Source organism: Coregonus lavaretus (genome assembly GCF_964263955.1).
Source record: "Coregonus lavaretus genome assembly, chromosome: 38".
Lineage (NCBI taxonomy): Eukaryota > Metazoa > Chordata > Actinopteri > Salmoniformes > Salmonidae > Coregonus > Coregonus lavaretus.
The window spans coordinates 28,183,915-28,209,614 of record NC_140025.1 but is presented as its reverse complement, the minus strand read 5'-3'; the positions used below and the strand labels follow the sequence as shown (position 1 = coordinate 28,209,614).

The 25,700-nt window shown below is 41.5% G+C and overlaps 1 protein-coding gene across 1 annotated transcript; it reads right to left on the bottom strand.

The window, feature by feature from the left end:
• Positions 1–14,501: 14,501 nt before the first annotated feature.
• LOC311112119 (butyrophilin subfamily 1 member A1-like) lies at positions 14,502–25,439 on the bottom strand (the record flags this gene model as incomplete). Its single annotated transcript, XM_084155098.1, has 9 exons — positions 25,390–25,439; positions 24,726–25,073; positions 22,724–22,888; positions 22,487–22,621; positions 19,956–20,048; positions 19,615–19,641; positions 19,488–19,508; positions 19,165–19,197; positions 14,502–14,605 (listed from the first exon to the last, which is right to left on the bottom strand). The coding sequence occupies exons 1-9, from the start codon at positions 25,433–25,435 to the stop codon at positions 14,502–14,504; spliced, it is 972 nt and encodes a 323-aa protein (XP_084011224.1). The 5' UTR covers positions 25,436–25,439.
• Between the last annotated feature and the right edge of the window lie 261 nt (positions 25,440–25,700).

Sequence of the window (25,700 nt, the reverse complement as noted above, 5' to 3'; positions counted from 1 at the left end):
AAGGTTAAATAAAACAATTAAATACAAATATTTAGAACCTACTGGCTAAAGAAATGTAATCCTAGGGGCTGTTGAACTGTTTTCTGTACAGTAGAAACATTCTGATTTATCTTTATCTAAATCTTAGATTTATCTCAAAGGGACATGACTGTGCTGAATTCTCAGAATCAACAGGATGGTCCCGTGATTCCCTGTCCGGACTAATCGGCCCGCTCTCTGTGAGTATCCCTATAAATTACAGGACTTGCTAAAAGACTGCAGATACATTTTCTTCGCGGCAAGGCCATACAAATTGAACAGAGTGATCCATATCTCCGTAGTGCCGGAAGACGTGCGTAAATAGGGCCTCCGCAGTCTGTAGGGCCGTAGGGAGACCGGGCAGAGGAATGAGACGGCAGGACTTAGAAAAACGATCCACAATGACCAGGATCGTGGTGTTCCCTTGTGACGAGGGAAGGTCCGTAACGAAATCCACCGATAGGTGGGACCACGGCCGTTGTGGAATGGGTAGGGGTTGTAATTTCCCTCTGGGCAGGTGTCTAGGTGCCTTACACTGGGCACACACCGAGCAGGAGGAAACATAAACTCTCACGTCCTTAGCTAAAGTGGGCCACCAGTACTTCCCACTAAGACAGTGCACTGTCCGACTGATGCCAGGATGACCAGAGGTGGGTGACATGTGAGCCCAATAGATCAATCGATCGCGGACATCTAACGGCACGTACATACGACCCTCTGGACACTGGGGGGAGTGGGCTCTGTACGTAACGCCCGCTCGATGTCCGCGTCAACCTCCCACACCACCGGTGCCACCAGACACGAAGCCGGAAGTATGGGAGTGGGCTCCATGGACCCCTCCTCTGTGTCATACAGCCGGGACAGAGCGTCTGCCTTAGCGTTCTGGGAACCTGGTCTGTAAGAAAGGGTGAACACAAAACAGGTGAAAAACATGGCCCACCTTGCCTAGTCTCCTCGCCACCCAGATGTACTCCAGATTGCGGTGGTCAGTCAAAATGAGGAAAGGGTGTTTAGCCCCCTCAAGCCAATGCCTCCACGATTTCAGAGCCTTAACCACAGCTAACAGCTCCCGGTCCCCCACATCATAGTTGTGCTCCGCCGGGCTGAGCTTCTTCGAAAAGAAAGCACAGGGGCGGAGCTTTGGTGGCGTACCCGAGCGCTGAGACAGTACAGCTCCTATCCCAGCCTCGGACACGTCCACCTCTACTGTGAAGGCCAAGGAGGGATCCGGATGAGCCAGCACTGGAGCCGAGGTAAACAGGTCCTTCAGGTGACCAAAAGCCCTGTCCGCCTCAGCTGACCACTGCAGTCGCACGGGTCCCCCCTTCAGCAAGGAGGTAATGGGAGCCGCTACCTGACCAAAGCCCCGGATAAACCTCCGGTAGTAGTTGGCAAACCCTAAGAATCGCTGCACCTCCTTAACCGTGGTTGGAGTCGGCCAATTACGCACGGCTGAAATGCGATCAATCTCCATCTCCACCCCTGACGCGGACAGGTGGTGCCCTAGGAAGGAGACAGACTTTTGAAAGAACAGACATTTCTCCGCCTTGACGTACAGGTCATGTTCCAACAGTCGACCAAGCACCTTGCGCACCAGGGACACATGCTCGGCTCGTGTAGCAGGGTATATGAGAATGTCATCTATACACCACTACACCCTGTCCGTGCAGGTCCCTGAAAATCTCATCAACAAAGGATTGGAAAACTGATGGAGCATTCATCAACCCGTAAGGCATGACGAAGTACTTATAGTGCCCAGATGTGGTACTAAATGCCATCTTCCACTCATCCCCCTCCTGGATACGCACCAGGTTGTACGCGCTCCTGAGATCCAATTTTGTGAAGAAGCGCGCCCCATGCAAAGACTCCGTCATACTAGCAATGAGAGGTAGTGGATAACTGTACTTAACAGTGATCTGATTGAGACCACGGTAGTCAATGCACGGGCGTAAACCTCCATTCTTCTTCTTCACAAAAAAGAAACTTGAGGAGGCAGGTGAAGTGGAAGGCCGAATGTATCCCTGTCCCAGAGATTCGGAGACATATGTTTCCATAGCAGCCGTCTCTTCCTATGACAGAGGATACACATGACTCCGGGGAAGTGCAGCGCCTACCTGGAGATTTATCACACAATCCCCCTGTCGATGGGGTGGTAATTGAGGCGAGAGCCAAATCGGCATATTCGGGGGGAATGTGCATAGTGGAGACCTGGTTTGGACTTTCCACCGTAGTTGCACCTATGGAAACACCTACACACCTCCCCGAGCACTGACGTGACCATCCCTTGAGAGCCCTCTGTTGCCATGAAATCGTGGGGGCATGAGAGGTTAACCAGGGAAGCCCCAACACCACTGGAAACGCAGGAGAATCAATCAGAAAGAGACTAATTCTCTCCTCATGACCCTCCTGCATTTTCATCCAGAGTGGAGCTGTGACCTCCCTAATCAGGCCTGACCCTAAAGGGTGACTATCTAAGGCATGTACGGGGAAGGGCACATCAACAGGAACAGTAGGAATCCCTAATCTACGGGAAAACATACGATCAATAAAGTTCCCAGCTGCGCCTGAATCTACGAGCGCCTTATGCTGGGAATGCGGGGAAAACTCCGGAAATTCGATGGCAATACACATGTGCGCAACAGGGAGCTCTGGGTGAGTCGGGTGCCTACTCCCCTTGGACGGTCCACCAGTGCTCTGTCTGCTGCCTCAACTCCCTGAGGACCCTCCCCAGCACCGACCAGCAGTGTGTCCTCTGCGGCCACAGTTGTTGCAGGAGACGGCCCCCCTTCCGGTCTCCCTGAGAGCAGCACCTCCGAGCTCCATCGGTGTAGGGTCGGAGGTGATGGGGGATGGAATGGACAGACCCAGATCCGGACGTCCGCGGGTGGCCATCAGGTTATCCAGCCTTATCTACAAATCCACCAGCTGGTCCAGGCTAAGGGTGGTGTCCCTGCAGGCCAGCTCCCGACGAACATCCTCCCGTAGGCTGCATTGGTAGTGGTCAATCAGGGCCCTCTCATTCCATCCCGCGCTGGCAGCCAGGGTCCTGAAGTCCAGTGCGAAGTCCTGTGCGCTCCTCTTCCCCTGTCTGAGGTGGAACAGACGTTCCCCCGCTGCTCTTCCCTCCGGTGGATGATCAAATACCGCCCGGAAGCGGCGAGTGAAATCTTCATAGCGCACGACGCCGCGTCCATTCCTCCCCACTCGGTGTTGGCCCACTCGAGCGCTCTCCCCGACAGACAGGAGATGAGGGAGCCGGGTGGATGGTCGCCAGGTAGAGCTCTACCAGGAGCAGAAAACCCTGGCACCCGGCAGCTGTACCATCATATGCCCTCAGGAGCGAGAGCCGGATCCCGCTGGACCCAGGTGATGAATGGGGTGGACAGCGGTGTGGGTTACTGTGTAGTTGGAGGAGGTGTAGCAAAACCCCCTCTCTCCCATCGCTCCATGGTGTTCAACACACGCTCCATTGCTGTGCTGAGAGTCTGTATCATGGTCGCCTGCTGTTGGACGCGTTCCTCCACTGATCTGGAAGGAATTAATGTACCTGCTGACTCCATTTGAGGTGCGTGTTTCTGTCAGGCGTCCGTGTGTAGCGGTAGGACGGAGTCAGGCGCAGGACACAGAGCTAGTTGACAACGTACTTTACTCGTAAATATAAAATGAACATACACTCCACGCAGGGAGGACAATCCCGCTCACCAGTCGATAATACCAAACATAGAACAAACCCGCACACAACACAGTGGGAGCCAGAGGGTTAAATAGGGAACAAATCATAGACATAATGGGAACCAGGTGTGTACAATGAAGACAAAACAAGTAGACCACAGAAACATAGATCGGTAGCAGCTAGTACTCCGGTGACGACAAACGCCGAAGCCTGCCCGAGCAAGGAGGAGGGGCAGCCTCGGCTGAATCCGTGACATGGTGCCCCTCTTATACTGAACAAAAATATAAATGCAACATGTAAAGTGTTGGTCCCATGTTTCATGAGCTGAAGTAAATTATCCCAGGAAAAGCTTATTTCTCTCAAATGTTGTGCACAACTTTGTTTACATCCCTGTTAGTGAGCATTTCTCCTTTGCCAAGATACAGTGGGGCAAAAAAGTATTTAGTCAGCCACCAATTGTGCAAGTTCACCCACCTAAAAAGATGAGAGAGGCCTGTAATTATCATCATAGGTACGTCAACTATGACAGACAAATTGAGAATTTTTTCCTCCAGAAAATCACATTGTAGGATTTTTAATGATTTAATTTGCAAATTATGGTGGAAAATAAGTATTTGGTCACCTACAAACAAGCAAGATTTCTGGCTCTCACAGACCTGTAACAACTTCTTTAAGAGGCTCCTCTGTCCTCCACTCGTTACCTGTATTAAATGGCACTTGTTTGAACTTGTTATCAGTATAAAAGACACCTGTCCACAACCTCAAACAGTCACACTCCAAAGTCCACTATGGCCAAGACCAAAGAGCTGTCAAAGGACACCAGAAACAAAATTGTAGACCTGCACCAGGCTGGGAAGACTGAATCTGCAATAGGTAAGCAGCTTGGTTTGAAGAAATCAACTGTGGGAGCAATTATTAGGAAATGGAAGACATACAAGACCACTGATAATCTCCCTTGATCTGGGGCTCCATGCAAGATCTCACCCCGTGGGGTCAAAATGATCACAAGAACGGTGAGCAAAAATCCCAGAACCACACAGGGGGACCTAGTGAATGACCTGCAGAGAGCTGGGACCAAAGTAACAAAGCCTACCATCAGTAACACACTACGCCGCCAGGGACTCAAATCCTGCAGTGCCAGACGTGTCCCCCTGCTTAAGCCAGTACATGTCCAGGCCCGTCTGAAGTTTGCTAGAGTGCATTTGGATGATCCAGAAGAGGATTGGGAGAATGTCATATGGTCAGATGAAACCAAAATAGAACTTTTTGGTAAAAACTCAACTCGTCGTGTTTGGAGGACAAAGAATGCTGAGTTGCATCCAAAGAACACCATACCTACTGTGAAGCATGGGGGTGGAAACATCATGCTTTGGGGCTGTTTTTCTGCAAAGGGACCAGGACGACTGATCCGTGTAAAGGAAAGAATGAATGGGGCCATGTATCGTGAGATTTTGAGTGAAAACCTCCTTCCATCAGCAAGGGCATTGAAGATGAAACGTGGCTGGGTCTTTCAGCATGACAATGATCCCAAACACACCGCCCGGGCAACGAAGGAGTGGCTTCATAAGAAGCATTTCAAGGTCCTGGAGTGGCCTAGCCAGTCTCCAGATCTCAACCCCATAGAACATCTTTGGAGGGAGTTGAAAGTCCGTGTTGCCCAGCGACAGCCCCAAAACATCACTGCTCTAGAGGAGATCTGCATGGAGGAATGGGCCAAAATACCAGCAACAGTGTGTGAAAACCTTGTGAAGACTTACAGAAAACGTTTGACCTGTGTCATTGCCAACAAAGGGTATATAACAAAGTATTGAGAAACTTTTGTTATTGACCAAATACTTATTTTCCACCATAATTTGCAAATAAATTCATAAAAAATCCTACAACGTGATTTTCTGGATTTCTTTTTCTCATTTTGTCTGTCATAGTTGATGTGTACCTATGATGAAAATTACAGGCCTCTCTCATCTTTTTAAGTGGGAGAACATGCACAATTGGTGGCTGACTAAATACTTTTATACAAATACAAGTATTTTAAACACTGCCGATTTTGCAGGTTTTCCTACTTACAAAGCATGTAGAAGTCTGTAATTTTTTATCAAAGGTACACTTCAACTGTGAGAGACGGAATCTAAAACAAAAATCCAGAAAATCACATTGTATGATTTTTAAGTAACAATTTGCATTTTATTGCATGACATAAGTATTTGATACATCAGAAAAGCAGAACTTAATATTTGGTACAGAAACCTTTGTTTGCAATTACAGAGATCATACGTTTCCTGTAGGTCTTGACCAGGTTTGCACACACTGCAGCAGGGATTTTGGCCCACTCCTCCATACAGACCTTTTCCAGATCCTTCAGGTTTCGGGGCTGTCACTGGGCAATACGGACTTTCAGCTCCCTCCAAAGATTTTCTATTGGGTTCAGGTCTGGAGACTGGTTAGGCCACTCCAGGACCTTGAGATGCTTCTTACGGAGCCACTCCTTAGTTGCCCTGGCTGTGTGTTTCGGGTCGTTGTCATGCTGGAAGACCCAGCCACGACCCATCTTCAATGCTCTTACTGAGGGAAGGATATTGTTGGCCAAGATCTCGCGATACATGGCCCCATCCATCCTCCCCTCAATATGGTGCAGTCGTCCTGTCTCCTTTGCAGAAAAGCATCCCCAAGGAATGATGTTTCCACCTCCATGCTTCACGGTTGGGATGGTGTTCTTGGGGTTGTACTCATCCTTCTTCTTCCTCCAAACACGGCGAGTGGAGTTTAGACCAAAAAGCTCTATTTTTGTCTCATCAGACCACATGACCTTCTCCCATTCCTCCTCTGGATCATCCAGATGGTCATTGGCAAACTTCAGACGGGCCTGGACATGCGCTGGCTTGAGCAGGGGGACCTTGCGTGCGCTGCAGGATTTTAATCCATGACGGCGTAGTGTGTTACTAATGGTTTTCTTTGAGACTGTGGTCCCAGCTCTCTTCAGGTCATTGACCAGGTCCTGCCGTGTAGTTCTGGGCTGATCCCTCACCTTCCTCATGATCATTGATGCCCCACGAGGTGAGATCTTGCATGGAGCCCCAGACCGAGGGTGATTGACCGTCATCTTTGACTTCTTCCATTTTCTAATAATTGCGCCAACAGTTGTTGCCTTCTCACCAAGCTGCTTGCCTATTGTCCTGTAGCCCATCCTAGCCTTGTGCAGGTCTACAATTTTATCCCTGATGTCCTTACACAGCTCTCTGGTCTTGGCCATTGTGGAGAGGTTGGAGTCTGTTTGATTGAGTGTGTGGACAGGTGTCTTTTATACAGGTAACGAGTTCAAACAGGTGCAGTTAATACAGGTAATGAATGGAGAACAGAAGGGCTTCTTAAAGAAAAACTAACAGGTCTGTGAGAGCCGGAATTCTTACTGGTTGGTAGGTGATCAAATACTTATGTCATACAATAAAATGCAAATTAATTACTTAAAAATCATACAATGTGATTTTCTGGATTTTTGTTTTAGATTTCGTCTCACGGTTGAAGTGTACCTATGATAAAAATTACAGACCTCTACATGCTTTCTAAGTAGGAAAACCTGCAAAATCGGCAGCGTATCAAATACTTGTTCTCCCCACTGTATGTATATATATATATATATATATAGACATTGTCAAAGAAGTGAGGATCATCATTATTTGGTCTGTAAAAGTTAATGAGCCATATCTGTTTATGGTCCAATAACATATTTAAAATAATCCATATTCCTTGCGTATCTGTTTGAACAATTTGCACATTCGGATCAAAATTACTATTAATTAATATCATCACCCCTTTTGAGTTTCTTTGCCCATGGGAGTATACAGTGGAGGGAAACAAGTATTTAGTCAGCCACCAATTGTGCAAGTTCTCCCACTTAAAAAGATGAAAGAGGCCTGTAATTTTCATCATAGGTACACGTCAACTATGACAGACAAAATGAGGAAAAAAAATCCAGAAAATCACATTGTAGGATTTGTAATTAATATATTTGCAAATTATGGTGGAAAATAATTATTTGGTCAATAACAAAAGTTTCTCAATACTTTGTTATATACCCTTTGTTGGCAATGACACAGGTCAAACGTTTTCTGTAAGTCTTCACAAGGTTTTCACACACTGTTGCTGGTATTTTGGCCCATTCCTGCATGCAGATCTCCTCTAGAGCAGTGATGTTTTGGGGCTGTCACTGGGCAACACGGACTTTCAACTCCCTCCAAAATGTTCTATGGGGTTGAGATCTGGAGACTGGCTAGGCCACTCCAGGACCTTGAAATGCTTCTTACGAAGCCACTCCTTCGTTGCCCGGGTGGTGTGTTTGGGATCATTGTCATGCTGAAAGACCCAGCCACGTTTCATCTTCAATGCCTTTGCTGATGGAAGGAGGTTTTCACTCAAAATCTCACGATACATGGCCCCATTCATTCTTTCCTTTACACGGATCAGTCGTCCTGGTCCCTTTGCAGAAAAACAGCCCCAAAGCATGATGTTTCCACCCCCATGCTTCACAGTAGGTATGGTGTTCTTTGGATGCAACTCAGCATTCTTTGTCCTCCAAACACGACGAGTTGAGTTTTTACCAAAAAGTTCTATTTTGGTTTCATCTGACCATATGACATTCTCCCAATCCTCTTCTGGATCATCCAAATGCACTCTAGCAAACTTCAGACGGGCCTGGACATGTACTGGCTTAAGCAGGGGGACACGTCTGGCACTGCAGGATTTGAGTCCCTGGCGGCGTAGTGTGTTACTGATGGTAGGCTTTGTTACTTTGGTCCCAGCTCTATGCAGGTCATTCACTAGGTCCCCCCGTGTGGTTCTGGGATTTTTGCTCACCGTTCTTGTGATCATTTTGACCCCACGATGTGAGATCTTGCGTGGAGCCCCAGATCGAGGGAGATTATCAGTGGTCTTGTATGTCTTCCATTTCCTAATAATTGCTCCCACAGTTGATTTGACCCACAGCTCTTTGGTCTTGGCCATAGTGGAGTTTGGAGTGTGACTGAGGTTGTGGACAGGTGTCTTTTATACTGATAACAAGTTCAAACAGGTGCCATTAATACAGGTAACGAGTGGGGGACAGAGGAGCCTCTTAAAGAAGAAGTTACAGGTCTGTGAGAGCCAGAAATCTTGCTTGTTTGTAGGTGACCAAATACTTATTTTCCACCATAATTTGCAAAAAAAATTATAAAAAAATCCTACAATGTGATTTTCTTGATTTTTTCTCTCTCAATTTGTCTGTCATAGTTGACCTGTACCTATGATGAAAATTACAGGCCTCTCTCATCATTTTAAGTGGGAGAACTTGCACAATTGGTGGCTGACTAAATATTTTTTTCTCCCACTGTATTTGCCCACCCCGATTCCTTTTTCCACGCAACTTTTCCACGCAACTTTTCCACATCTAGAATTGTTGAATGAGTTTCCTGTAAACAATATTTATTATATTCCTTCTCTTTGAGCCATGTAAATATTGTTATTCTTTTGTTATTATCTGCTAAGCCATTACAATTATAACTGGCTATACTTATTTCACCACATACCATAATGAGATACAAGTTTCAAATCTATTTATCATTATATATGTTTGTAAATTTACCAATAAAAAATACCATAGTGATTGAGTGTCCATATAGCTGTACCATGATATTTGCATTGCTACTAAGTAACCCTCCAATTGTTCTCCACTAATATTGAATTTGGCCATTACAACTATAGCCCATAGAAACACATTGAATAACACATTCATAAATGGAAAAACAGACAGTCAAACAATAAATCATAAGGAATAAGGTTTTGAGTGTCTGTCCTATATCTAGGAGATATAAGTAAGCTCAATAAATATATTTGCTTTTTGGACACATATTTAACCCCTTTTCTTTGTTGGCACAAAACTACCTCCATACTTCCATTCGTAGAGCAAAACGGAGAACACCATCATGTTTGTGAGAATCTCCCCTCTCCATAGTGGGGTCATATTCGTTTTTTAGGCCAAACTGTTCGGATGCTACAGACGTTTTCCTGAGAAAACCGATTTTCGGGATGTCTCATGGTCGGCTCGGCCACCTTCCACCGCAGATGCAGAAGGCTGACATAGATGGATGCTGTTGATTGAGACGCAGCCCATGCCTAAACTCATGGATTTTGATGGGGATTTTTGTTAGTATGTTACTTAGATTGACACACAGGTGCGTCTATAGACTCTTATTAACTCTTTAGACCCCAATATAACTCTAGAATGCTGCTGTAGATTACTGAGAATTTTCAAGGTAATTTTTTAAATATTTTCTCACACATTTCAAAGAAACAGACATTGCTCAAAAACAAAGAACAAATGACAATTACAAGTGAACTTAGTTTTAAAGAGCACAACCTCTTCTTTAATATGACACCACATTCATGTCAATAGGAATAACACTCATTTTATCTTCCATTGTGTATAGACACTCACTATCAAGAAATGATTAACACTCAACACAACAAAAAACCCACAGTATTTAAATTACTCCCTCAAAATGTACCAAATATACTATATTGTACAAATATTTTAAAAATAATCAAAAATGTGACCAGAGGACAATATTCAGAAAGTATTTCAAAACCCACACAATGTAGGCTATTGTATTGACAAAGACTTTTTAAAATTTAAAAATGCAAACAACTATTCAGAGACTATTTCAAAATGTAGATAACCTCTCTCAAAAAGATTTAGTACAGACAAGGTCTGACACAAAATGTAGAAATAGTAGCCTACTTTGACAACAATTCAGTGAATTGGATGTGGTGGTGGACAGGTTGGTGTTAAACACCAGATATAAAAAATACTCCTAACACTTTTAAAAACAACTTAAAACCCCCTGCCTCTGTCACATTAGGCCCAGGCTGTGTGGTACAAGGGTGAATGGTGGGACTTGGGGCAGATGCACCCCATGGAAACATAGGCTCTACTCTCGGGTGTGCGCTCCCTCTCCATCTGCTTCTTCCTCTCCCTACTCCACCTCCTCTCCCTCTGCTTCCTGCTCTCCATGTTCCTCTTCATGTTAATCTCCCTCCACTCTCCTTTCCCTCCTCTACAGTCTCCTCTTTCTCTCTCCCTCCACTCTCCTCTCTCACTCCACATCTCTATTCCTCCTATCATCAGAGCCCTGACACTCCACATCCCTTCCCTCGCTTTCACTGACCTAGAGGAACGGACTAACAGAGGGAGAGGGAAGCGGAGCAACAAATAGGATACAATTGTGGTCAGGAATATCATCTCTCTCTCCCCACCTCAAAGTAAGTGGCACAACGGTTTATAGATTCAACACATCAACTATTGCTTATTTATGTTGAAAATAAAAGATTACAAAGATGACACTGTGCAATTTAGCCAAAAAGTTTTAGAATAATTCTTCATCTATTTCGATGGGCATAGTTAGCTGGTTGTCTTTGAGACTGACAGCTTAGCGAGCAATGCACAATGTTGCCTCCAACTCTTGTTTTCTTGCATGACAGACTATCTACAGAGTTCGCCAATGTTAGCTGATTAGTTACGAAGCTGGGACAGTTTCCAAATTAATAGCATCGGTAGAATCAGGACAAAACAAGCAACTTATTAGCCGGCTACGTAAACAAATATCACAGTGCCATCCGTTTTGTCTCCAAAGCCCCATACACTACCCACCACTGTGACCTGTACGCTCTTGTTGGCTGGTCCTCACTACATGTTCGTCGTCAAACCCACTGGCTCCAGGCCATCTATAAATCACTGCTAGGCAAATCCCCACCTTATCTTAGCTCATTGGTCACCATAGCAGCACCCACCCGTAGTCTGCGCTCCAGCAGGTATATCTCACTGGTCATTCCCAAAGCCAACACCTCCTTTGGCCGCCATTCCTTCCAGTTCTCTGCTGCCAATGACTGGAATGAATTGCAAAAATCTCTGAAGCTGGAGACTCTTATCTCCCTCACTAACTTTAAGCATCAGTTGTCAGAGCACCTTACCGATCACTGCACCTGTACACAGCCCACCTGAAATTAGCCCACCCAACTACCTCATCCCTATATTGTTATTTATTTTGCTCTTTTGCACCCCAGTATCTCTATTTGCACATAATCTCTTGCACATCTAGCATTCCAGTGTTAATACTAATTGTAATTATTTTGCACTATAGCCTATTTATTGCCTTACCTCCATAACTTGCTACATTTGCACACACTGTAAATATCACTGTATATATTTTCTGTTGTATTTTTTGACTTTGTTTTTTTACCCCATATGTAACTCTGTGTTGTTGTTTTTATCGCACTGCTTTGCTTTATCTTGGCCAGGTTGCAGTTGTAAATGAGAACTTGTTCTCAACTGGCTTACCTGGTTAAATAAAGGTGAAATAAAATAATTAAAAAATATATATATCACTGCAACTCAATATCATATGAGCTCCACTGCGCGGGCATCTACCCTAACATGACCGCTAAGCTGTCAAATAATAGGAAAATGAGGCAATGTATAGCATATGAATATCTGTACCTAGCAAACTTGACAAACCATGACCTAAGCACAACAGATAAACACAAATTACTCTAATATCCATTTTGGTAGCTAGTTAGCTGGTTTTCTGTATATCTAGCTAGTGAAAGTGACAGCTGAGGTTGACGCTTCTCAAGCGCAGCCCAAATATACCGCCACACACAACTTTTCTTGCCTGACAGACTAGCTAGATAGCTATAGAAAGCAGCTTGAGCCGTTTCCATATGAATTACATCGGTAGAAACAATACTAGTTAGCTGACTATATAACAACTAGTTAGCTGACTATGTACAGCTAAACACTGAAACTATTTCCATGAGACAGAGAGCAATCATTCGAGCTCCTGCTTCACCGCTGATGTGCTTGCCTGTACCAACCAAATGATCATTACAGGATTTGCTAATCTGAGAGCTATTACACAAATTTCACAGAATCAAACATCAACAACCCCAAACATATATCTGCTGTTTACTAATTTCATTCACCTCGACATAATCGCTTTCAAAGTGCAAGGACTTGTCGAATCCGTATCACCAACCAACATAGATACAGCCTCTTCCACAGTGTAAAGTCGTGGCCGCTTCGGCGCCGTCATTTTGAGTAAGTAATTATTTTATTTATTTAAAAAATCTACATGACATCATACCCTGTTTCCAGTTTCTGTTTCATGACAGCAGACGTGAATACGACAACAGGTTGTTAGCAAGTTAATTACGCAATATTGACACAGATATTATTGTTAGAAAAACAAGGCAGTTAGCTACTCTAACTTGATTGATGGCCTCAAATGGCTTCTTGGTAGCTAGTTATGCGGTTGGGAGATTGGGAACCTATGTGGGTTCCCAACTTCATAAAATTGCTAGGTGGCTAGTAGTAGTTTTTTTACAGGACAAATCCGAGGTAGCACGTGCCCCTGCGCCCCCTATGGGCAAAATGTGAAATAGCACCTTTGAATTCTACAAACAATAACAGAAGAGTGGGAATAATAACTTAGTCCTCCCTCTCCCATAAACTCCCTCCCTTAGTCTGAGTGTCTGTACTTCCACTATCTCCTCTTCATCAAACCACACCCCCAAGGCTTACTCATTTACTAAATGTTGATGAAAAGCAGACTTCAGTCACCTATGTCAGAGGATGCACAATTGTATGGGTATGTCAGTCTTTTTCATTATTGGCATCCTGGTCCAGTCTGTTCAATGCACTGAATAGACCACCGACTGGACGTGTTGCACTGGAGTTTTGAAAATTAAATGAATTCAATATCTGGTTAGTTTATGTCAATACTCAATACAGAACTCAACAGCGTTGTTGAGATTCAAATTTCAAGTGTAATGTGTCTATGCAGCTGAATTCCCTGTTTGTGTCTCGGAGTGTCACAATGGGATTTTATTTATTATTTATTTCCACCTTTGTCATCCAATCATTTAACTGTTAAGGGGATTTCGTCACGGAACCCAGGGCTGAATACACCTAAGAATGTGTTAGATGACACAACGTTAAAAAAACTGTGGAGATGTGCCTTTGATTCAGCATCATAAAAGGAAAGCATCTGTCGGTCACAATCAAAGAACACTCCAAGTGTTGTAAGAATAGCTTTTCCAGATTCTGGTAGGCTTTGAAATATGAAAGGGCTTTCATTTCCAGATACTGGCATTTGAGGGTCACCAGGGACATAATAACCTTTTTCATATGTAAAAACCCAGAAACCATTCTCAGGGGTTAAGGGGACAACAGCCCTTGACTGAGTGGCTTCGTATGTGGCTACACCAACATACCATGACTGTTTCTCTTTGTTAAAAATATTATCTTCCCTCACCCTCACTTCCCAGTATAACTGTCCGGAGCGGAATCTGTCCTCACTAAAGACATGAAGAGCCATGGGAACATCAGTTTCTTTTGACTTCTTATAAAAAACCTTCCTTTTACTTGCATACACGTCTAGGTTAGGGTGAGCAGACTTTGGGTCCAGAGTGATTTCCACTAAAAAAAGAGAATAAGATTTGGTGAATTCATTCACTCACATGGTTTGCTGATATGGATGTAACTTGATGAAGGTACAGCCATGTAATGATATTATGTTAGTTCTTTGATCATGTGTCCTACCTTTGAATCTTTTCACTTCGCCCCATGCTGTAAATGAACAAATCAAATCAGATAAATATTTATCCACTAATCTTATCAACTGAAAATAGACATTGGGTTGCACCACCTTTCTTCTTATGGGTGTTCAATAAATGCTAATAACCCTGAATGACTGTGCTTGTGGGGTGAATAAGTTCTAAAAACCTAGAAAAAAAAACATTCAATAATGAAAAGGTATGTCAATATAAATTTAGCTTTTGGTACATCTTTCTGTGTAGTTGTTTCCTTGACATTTTGCATCCCACATTCTGCATGAGTAAAACATATGATTATTGACATAGTTTATTATTGATACATAATATAAATCAACCATATTGATTGATCTCTATGATCGATGCATGATACATTACTCATTAAGTTAAATCCTTAGCTGCTACATTCATTTTTGGACTTATAAATGAATGATATATACCCATTGATTCTTGAAGACAATAACTTATAAATGCCTCATGAGCTTAGTTCACCTGTCTTACCACATCAGAGACCAAAATATAAGACTTACTCCAATGTTTTTAAACAATGTAAATGTAAACAAACACTGTAAAGCCTCAAAACACGGTTAAAACTTCCCTGGAAACCCGACGTTGAATTCCATTGAATTCTGCTTTGGGCAGAAATGAGCGTTTGAATCAGGAACGTTTCCTCTCATGACCTCTACAAGCCAGAATGTTGAATAAATGTATATTTAAACGTACTTTACCGGTTGTCCGTGAGGTCAGTCCTTTTGGCGGTAGGAATTTGAGACAATATATCCACGGGAAACTATAATTACATAAACTTTTCAAAGCGCTGGTAGTGCTTTCAGATTTCTATCACCTGAAGCATGCGCACAAGATAAAAATACCTGCACGAGACGCATGCATACTTGCCGAGCTCGTGCACGTGTTTACATGGTTCTGCGCATGCTTCAGGTGATAGAAATCTGAAAAGCACTACCAGCGCTTTGAAAAGTTGATGTAATTATACTTTCCTATTTTTTTTAAACAATACAAACGTCAGCATACAAATGCACATAAAACATCAATGACATAACACCTGCTCAGACCCACCTGGTCAAACCCCCATCTCCAGAGCCCACATCACTTTCCACCACATGGCCTCAAACTGCACCATTTTGTTACTCTCTGTCGCCCACGCACTTTCAACATTTAGTTAATAAAACATCTGACCTTTCCATTGTGTTAATGATGGCGGATTGGTTGATTTCCAGTTTTTAAGTATCCGTGTTTTTCAAGATAATTGATGACAAAAGTATCGTCCAACCCTTCGGGTAACTCACTGCACTCATATGCCATGTCTTGAAATATGCAGACGGACGGATTAAAAGTACATTTACATTGTAATACTTCAGACAGCTAACTTTCTAACTACACCCATACCTTTTGGACTTTATAGCATTCCCAGAAGGCATGGATTATTGAGTCATTGTTAGTTTTACATGACTCTGCCAATGTGCTGTAAATTTGTGAATTTTGTCTCTTCTATAATAAACAATATAGTTTATACTGGATTAAGCGTACAGTTTTAACTGTAATTTTGTTAGTTGTGTTCCAACATTCTCTCCATCGTGTGCCAATATCAGTTATTTTTCAATCTTGGTTCCAATAGTCTATATTTTTTTTCTAAGAGATTGTCAGTTGGAAAGGCTTTCTGCAAGGTATTGTATATCTTACCTACAGTACCGGTCAAAAGTTTTAGAACACCTACTCATTCAAGGGTTTTTCTTTATTTTTACAATTTTCTACATTGTAGAATAATAGTGAAGACATCAAAACTATGAAATAACACATATGGAATCATGTAGTAACCAAAAAAGTGTTAAACACATTTTAGAGATTCTTCAAATAGCCACCCTTTGCCTTGATGACAGCTTTGCACACTCTTGGCATTCTCTTAACCAGCTTCACCTGGAATGCTTTTACAACAGTCTTGAAGGAGTTCCCGCATATGCTAAGCACTTGTTGGCTGCTTTTCCTTCACTCTGCGGATCGACTCATCCCAAACCATCTCAAATGGGTTGAGGTCGGGGGATTGTGGAGGCCAGGTCATCTGATGCAGCACTTCATCACTCTCCTTCTTGGTCAAATAGCCCTTACACAGCCTGGAGGTGTGTTGGGTCATTGTCCTGTTGAAAAACAAATGATAGTCCCACTAAGCCCAAACCAGATGGGATGGCGTATCGCTGCAGAATGCTGTGGTAGCCATGCTGGTTAAGTGTGCCTTGAATTCCAAATAAATCACAGACAGTGTCACCACACCATAACACCTCCTCCTCCATGATTTACGGTGGGAAATACACATGCAGAGATCATCCGTTCACCCACACGCGTCTCATAAAGACACGGCGGTTGGAACCAAAAATCTCAAATTTGGACTCCAGACCAAAGGACAAATTTCCACCGGTCTAATGTCCATTGCGCGTGTTTCTTGGCCCAAGCAAGTCTCTTCTTATTATTGGTGTCCTTTAGTAGTGGTTTCTTTGCAGCAATTCGACCATGAAGGCCTGATTCACACAGACGCCTCTGAACAGTTGATGTTGAGATGTGCATGTTACTTGAACTCTGTGAAGCATTTATTTGGGCAGCAATTTCTGAGGCTGGTATCTCTAATGAACTTATCCTCTGCAGCATTCCAGTGGCGTCCTCATGGGAGCCAGTTTCATCATAGCACTTGGTGGTTTTTTCGACTGCACTTGAAGAAACTTTCAAAGTTCTTGAAATGTTCCGTATTGACTGAACTTCATGTCTTAAAGTAATGGACTGTCATTTCTCTTTGCTTATTTGAGCTGTTCTTGCCATAATATGGACTTGGTCTTTTACCAAATAGGGCTATCTTCTGTATACCCCCTACTTTGTCACAACACAACTGATTGTCTCAAACGCATTAAGAAGGAAAGAAATTCCACAAATTAACTTTTAAGACGGCACACCTGTTAATTGAAATGCATTCCAGGTGACTACCTCATGAAGCTGGTTGAGATAATGCCAAGAGTGTGCAAAGCTGTCATCAAGGCAAAGGGTGGCTATTTGAAGAATCTCAAATATAAAATATATTTTGATTTGTTTAACACTTTTTTGGTTACTACATGATTCCATATGTGTTATTTCATAGTGTTGATGTCTTCACTATAATGTAGAAAACAGTAAAAATAAAGAAAAACCCTTGAATGAGTAGGTGTTCTAAAACTTTTGACCGGTAGTGTATATTGTGAATATCTTTTACTGACTCAAATAGGATTCCCTCAAGATTGCTCTGATGTCCAAAAGATTTCAAATCAAAATGTTCTGAAATTAAACTTTTAAGTTGCATGTATTTGAAAATATCTACATTGGTCAGTCAAAAATGGCTTTCTAATTCTGTCATGGAAATACATTTATTTCCTAATTTATTTACGATTTCTATGCCTTTAGTTTTCCATGTATACCAATTTATCGGTGAATTCTTAAAAGCTATCCATATGGTTGTGTTTTTCAGGAGTGATATATTTTCTTCCATGTTGTTATAGTGTTCTTAACTATGAAGTTGTTAATGTTCTTAGCTTTATCCTTTGAAAATAGACATGGAAAAGATTCTGGGGATGAGCATGCTTATCTTCAATATGTACGCATTGGTCCTCTAGTGCATTTAATTATATGTAAAGTAAAATCCTTGGGTGGCGAGTTGATACAATTCCAAGTCTAGAAGGTTAAAACCTCCCTCAGACTAAGGAAGATGTTAATCTTTCTTTTTTATTCTCTGAGCTTTATTTGCCCATACAAAGTCTGTTATGACCGAGTATACTTTTTAAAGAATGTCTTCAGTGGGGTAATTGATATTACCAAGAATAAATATCCAAACTTTGGGAGCCATGCCATTCTGAAGAGGTTAATTCTACCTGTAAGATTTATGGGAAGATTATTCCATTTAATTAGATCTGCTCATATTTTTGAGTAATAAAAGTTATTTTTATATCATTGTTGTTTGTTGTCACTTATTAAGTAAGTGTTTTATATTTTTTGTGGTCCACTTAAAGGATTGCTGTAGATCATTAGTATTTTTTTTTCCTTTTGCCATTATTTTGTTTCTTTTTTTTCACATCCATTTTATATCCTAAGATTTTAGAGTATTCTGTAAATATTTTTAGCAAGGGGGGCATTGAGTTTTTTTATATTGGTCAGGTATATCAGGAGATCATCTGCAAATAAGTTTAGTTTATATTCATGTTTACCAATACTGATACCTGTTATCTTTGGGTCTGACCCATGTCTAATTGTTTCTGCAAGTGGTTCAATTGCCAGTGCAAACAGGAGGGGGGAGAGAGGACATCCCTATCTTGTGCTCCTTTTCTAAAGCAATTTCATCAGATAATGTATTACTTGTGTATATTTTTTGCTTTAGAACATTTATATAATATTTTGATTTATTATTTCAGCTGGAAAGTAATTATACTTTCCTGTGGATGTGTTGTCTCACATTTCTACTGCCAAAAGGGCCAACCGCATGGACAACCGTAATGTGGTAAAGTACGTTAAAATATATATTTTATTCTACATTCTGGCTTGTAGAGGTCATGAGAGGAAACTTTCCTGATTCAAACGCTCATTTCTGCCCTTAGTACAATTCAGTGCAACTCAACGTCGGGTTTCCAGGCAAGGTTAAAACTACAATTTTGATATCATGGATGGTCAGTCCTTGCATCCGTAGCTCTGTGTATGAATTTGAGAGTGGTTACATTTATACAGGCCCACGCCTTAGCTTTTAACGAAAACAGAGGTGGGGTGAACACTTTGTTATTGTTTCAATTAAAGACTATTTAATGGAACAGTACCTTCATTTGGCACTTGACTTTTACCTACTTCACCTGGAGATGTATAAGAAACAGAGTGTCATAGTAAGAAATACCATTTGAAAATAGAAAATCTATTTAATTTGAACACCACCTTACTGAGTTTAATTCTAAATGTATTTTAGTCAATTTCTAATTAAGTGACACATATTATTTAGCTAATGTACTGTAGATATACAGTATACACAATTTTTACATAAAATAATCAACAAACATAATCTTCACTACAAAACACAATAAATGCTCAGTCAAGTTACCTTAGCAATGTTAAATAAAATTATAATTAAATAATAAACAAAATGTACCTGCGACAAGAGCTGTTTCTTCTATTAAAAGAAGAAGACATTACAAAAAAAAGAAACCAAATATGTTAAAATCATGTTATAATATGTGTAGAAATACACACAATAGTAAAACATATAGAAGTAATACCTGGCTTCTCAGTAGACTCTGTTTTATCTGAAATAAAATGAAACTAATATTAATATAGGTAGGTCATGCAATATTACTTTGTTATTTATTTTTAAAATGTATTGTATTATATCAGGGATATTTTCAATGTTATCATCAAACCTAATATTATAAAGCGGCAAATCCTAACTTTCACTTCAGTTGAATTTTCACAAAGTCTCCAATTGACATCTATGCATGACTAAGTGAAAATGTTACTTAAGTGGAAGTTAAGATTTGCCCCTAAATGATTAGACAACACTTAATACCGTCTGCATAGACTGTTCACATTTAATTGAATATATGTTAGCTTGTTGACATACCTGTTTTTTTGTTCCAGATGAAGAGCCCAATGACAGTAAAGACTAGCAGTAAAATAATCAGAGTTGTGATGAAGGCTCCAAGACTCCAATGTCCTATACAAGGATTTATCAAACCATTAAACATTTTACATTTAATGAAATCTGTATTTAAAATCTGAAGTGAGTCTTATTTTCCAAGTTTATGATCTTGTCTTTTGGTAGATACAGTAACTCGAGACAACATGTTAGAGGTCTTCACCGGTCCACCTGTACCCGAAAAGTCGGGTTGGACCTAGTTGTCATGGGTCTCTGGTATTTGTAATTATAACCGATTTGCCCGTAAGGACCTGTACAGACCCGAACGCGACTGGTGACGTAGAGAGAGAATGAAAATGTCTTGCTTTTCACGAAAGTGGTGCGTGAAGCTTGCTGTTGTTGCCGGCCAATCACAAGTCATCAAAAGCATCACTATAGTAAAAGAGCCTCCCCGTGTGGCAAGCGAGTTAGGAGATACAGGTAATTGCCAAAATAAAGGAAACACCGACAAAGTGTCTTAAAGGGGAATAATGACAAATTTCGAAAATGTGTCTAAGTTCCTAAACCCCTCGAACTCGTTGTTGGACTGTCTGTCAAAGTGCAGACCTCTCTCACTCAGGGAGAGCTAGAGTGAAAGCTATGCCACAGGGTTATGCAGCCCCCCACTCACTGCAGCGCTAGATAGAACTTTGTGGAAAAACAGAAATCTACGAAAAAAATAAACATTCTGTCACAGTGAAAATACTAAATTGGGGAAGTCCAATCAATTGTGAGATATGACATATACATTTTATGTGATGAATATGGGTCGCGGGTTCACAATTTGATCTTTTCTGAGATCTAACATGGTCATACCATGGAGATGGTCATACCATGGATAATTTTGCTATTTGAATTTGAATTTTAAGACACTTTAGGTATGAAAAAAGAAACGATTTGATAAAATATTGGATTTGGCATTTACTACTATAGTCCATTTGCATTTTAGTCATTTAGCAGACGCTCTTACCCAGAGCGACTTACAGGAGCAATTAGGTTTAAGTGCCTTGCTCAAGGGGACATCAACATATTTTTCACCTTGTCGGCTCGGGATTTGAACCAGCGACCTTTCGGTTACTGGCTCAACGCTCTTAACCGCTAGGCTACCTGCTTCCATAGAACTGCATTGAATAACACATTCATAAATGGCAAAACAGACAGTCAAAAACATTTATCATAAGGAATAAGGTTTTGACATGTCTGTACTATATCTAGGATATATAAGAAAGCAACATTGTTGAATACCCGTTTCTTATTGGCTAGAAGGGCATTCTAGAATGGACATTAAAACCAGATAACGGGACAGTTGGAAAAGATATTGGGACACCTTGCAATCATGACGCAACAAGCGCATACACATGCAGACCGTACTGGCTACAAAGTTACAGAAAGCTACACCAACAACCACGCAAACTAAAATTGGATACATTGCAAACACAGGTCCAAAGAGAAAATTGTATTACTTCCATACTTTCATTCATTTTTTAAACCGCTACTGGGTTACCTTCAGATGAGTCCCGTGACACTTGTGGGGGTCGTACAAACTGAGAAGACCATTGTGTTTGTGAGAGCCTCATCTTTCCATATAGTAGTCATATTAGTTTGTAGCCCAAACGGTTCGAACGCGACACACAGAAGTTGGCACTTCAATGATACCGACTTCAGACGAGTCCCATGGAGCTTGTGGGAGTCGTAGAGCAAGACGGAGAACAACATCATGTTTGTGAGAGTCGTATCTTTCCATAGAGTATTAGTTTACCACTTTCCATTGCATTTGCGTATGTAGTGGATTGAGACGCAGCCAATACAAAAAAACGATCTCTATCTTAGACGGATTTTGATTGGTGTTTTTGTATTATGTTGCGTCAATCAACTCTTAAGGATTAATTAACTCAGGAATCACACATGTGGAAGCACCTGCTTTCAATATACTTTGTATCCCTCATTTACTGAAGTGTTCTTTATTGTGTCAGTTACCTGTTGATTATATCTAATTAATGGAATATGGAATTAAAATGACGGAATTAAAAGGTAAATGAGAAGGATAGACTACAATGACCAAGATCTATGGCAGCTAGAAGTTAGTCTAACTAGTGCGAGTCGGCTTGGTTGCTGTTTTTCTCTCTCTCTCCCTGCCTGGACCCGCATTACTCACACGCACACAGCCCCTCCCCCTGCTAGAGTGGCTCCGTTTCTCTCTCCATCACGCTTTAACAGCTCGAGTTAAGATCTTTTGCTGCTTCCCTCAGATTGGATCAGACCGGGTCTGGTTGTCCTTGGGTCCGTTCAGACCAAGTCTCTATCTTTTAAGAATTAATTTATTTAGGTAGGTGTCCGTGTAGGAAAGCCCAAGGTCCATTTCACAACAGGTCCAAGTTTTTTTTGTTGACTGGTTTGTGGGTATAATTAACTTATTGTGTTAAGTTGACTAAGATATTAAATGATGAGATACTGATTAAGATTTCTGAGATTCTCACTCTTCGTTGAAGCTCTGGGCAGGATTCTACTCTCCTTCTTCACCTCCTCAGACAGAGAGACTGTACAGGAGAGCCAATCGGAGTCTGAGGGAGAATACAGCAGCCAACTACTCACACTCACCAAGCCCTGAGGATCTGAAACAGAGAGCAAGGGGGGGATATACACACTTATTCACAGACAGACACAAACAGCCGAACATAGTTGCAGTAATGATCCAGACTAGTGTCTGCAATAACCTGGAGTGTTGAGTACTTCTTGTCCATTTCTGATCTCTGTCCCCGCTTTGTTTCTCCAGGTGAGTGTAGGTTGTGGTGACCATCCCTCTGATGAACAGGTAACGTTCACCTGACTTCCTCCTCCTCTTGCTTCAGCAACAGAGACCACTGGGGTACCACCTAGTACTAATGGCCAGATGAGGCGAGAGGTGGGGCAAATTACAACCGTGAGGACAATGATTGTGAGAATCTATTTAATTGTGTGCATTACATTTTCCCCTGGGTTACTTTAAACTTGCATAAACAATTGCCACCTTCTCTCTACATTTCAAAGAGAGAGATCACCCAAGTTACGAAATGGCATATTGGTTTCCTTACCCTGTAAGCAGTGTTAGACTGCCACTTGTCCATAGACTGCTTACAGACTAAGTAAACCAATGTCATTTTGTGAACTATTCCTTTAAACTAAAGTTACAATATCCGTTTCACTACAATATTGTGAATATTACAGTATATTTGCAGTGCAACTGTTCTGTCTGTCCCTCACACACAGCTAAACACAGTGCCTTCAGAAAGTATTAACACCCCTTGACTTTTTCCACATTTTGTTACAAAGTGGGATTGAAATGGATTTTTAATTGTCATTTTTCTGTCAACAATCTGCACAAAATACTGTCAAAGTGGAAAATAAAACACTAATATATCTTGATTAGATAAGTATTCAACCCCCTGAGTCAATACGTTAGAATCACCTTTGGCAGCAATTATATATAGCTGTGAGTAAGCTGGGTAAGTCTCTAAGAGCTTTGCACACCTGGATTGTACAATATTTGCTCATTATTCTTTTAAATTCTTCAAGCTCTGTCAAGTTGTTTGTTGATCATTGGCCTTGTGTTTTAGGTAATTGTCCTGCCGAAAGGTGGATTTATCTCCCAGACTGTTGGAAAGCAGACTGAACCAAGTTTTGCTCTAGGATTTTGCCTGTGCTTAGCTCTATTCTGTTTATTTTTATCCCAAAAAATGACAAGCATACCCATAACATGATGCAGGCACCACCATGCTTGAAAATATGAAGTGTGGTACTAAGTGTTTTGTTGAATTTGCCCGAAACATAACGCTTTGTATTCAGGACAAAATTATATTTTATTTACCATATTTTTTGCAGTATTACTTTAGTGCCTTATTGCAAACAGGATGCATGTTTTGGAATATTTATTTTCTGTACAGGCTTCCTTCTTTTCCTTCTAGTATTGTAAAGTAAATACAATGTTGTTGATCCATCCTCAGTTTTCTCCTATCACAGCCATTAAACCATACAACTGTTTTAAAATCACCATGGTGAAATGCCTGAGCGGTTTCCTTCCTCTCCAGAAACTGAGTTAGGAAGGGCGCCTGTATCTTTGTAGTGGCTGGGTGTATTGATACACCATCCAAAGTGTAATTAATAATTTCACCATGCTCAAAGGGATATTCAATGTCTCCTTTTTTTTTTTTTTACCCATCTACCAATAGGTGCCCTTCTTTGTGAACCATTGGAAAACCTCCCCGGTCTTTGTGGTTGAATCTGTGCTTGAAATTCACTGCTCAACTAAGGGACCTTACAGATAATTTTATGTGTATGGTACAGAAATGTAGTAGTGATTTAAAAATAATGTTAAACACTATTATTGCACACAAAGTGAGTCCATGCAACTTATTATGTGACTTATTGAGCACATTTTCACTCCTGAACTATTTTAGGCTTGCCATAACAAAACGGATTGAATACTTCTTGACTCAAGACATTTTAGCTTTTCATTTTTAATTAATTTGTAAACATTTCTAAAAACACAATTCCACTTTGACATTATGGATTATTGTGTGTAGTTCAGTGACACAACATCTCAATTTAATCCATATAAAATGCAGCCTGTAAAACAACAACATTTGGAAAAAGTCAAGGGGTGTGAATCCTTTCTGAAGGAACTGTAGCTACCCATTCCACACTGTCTACACAAGCACAGTGCAGTCTTCAGTCCCTTACCATTTACTGTGAGGAAGACACTGGCCTTTTCATACCACTGTGCGCTGCTGACATGGCACACATACTCCCCCCTGTCTTCTAGAGTGACCCTCTCCAGTGTCAGTGATACGTTCCCTCTCTCCAGCCCCCCAGTTAGAGACACCCTGCCCCTGTACTGGGGGTCCACAGGGGCTTCCTGGATCTTGTGATCTTTGTACAACAAGGCAGGTTTGTTGAAGTCACCGGACCGGTACCAGCGCACCTCCAATGGCTCCGCATTGAAGAGAGGTGAGAGTTCACAAGCCAGAGAGACCGAGGAGTTCAACACGGTCAAGATCAGACCATGAGGGACCATCAAAGTGAAAACCGCTGAGATAAGAGTGAGATGTAGAGTGCTTGTAAGAGGGTGTGAAAATTAGCATTATATAGGGCATTACAACACTTTGCTTCATAAGGGACTATACAGCCTGGTGTTAATCCTCTATAAATGTGGTTATAGATTTGGATGAGCAGTTATTACCACCTACTGTATGTGGTGCATTGTAATGCATTATGTATAGCTCATAAGGCATACATGTGTTTATAATGCATTATGAAGAGGGTATAAGTTTTAATTTAAAAAGCTAAGACAGTTATATGGAAGAAATCAATGTTTTTGCAACTATTAGACAGTTGATGTGCTCACCTGGACTTTGAGCTGCCATGCGAACTGTCAGAGCTGTCATTGTCATCAACCTCAGCCACAGACCTGTGTTAAAGATAAAGGACATCCTATTGATGACAATATCATCATAACTGCAGTTATTATAAGACATTTAATCTATTGCGTCAATAAACACGTACAGTAGTAGGGTACAACACTGGTATGTTCAGATAAAAATATATTGAGTAGAACAGACATGCCTCTAGGTAGAGTATAATTGAATTTATTTCTGTAATGTTCAGTATGTCGCACCCTCCTGAATATGACCCTGGTCATTTGATCCAATTCCACGT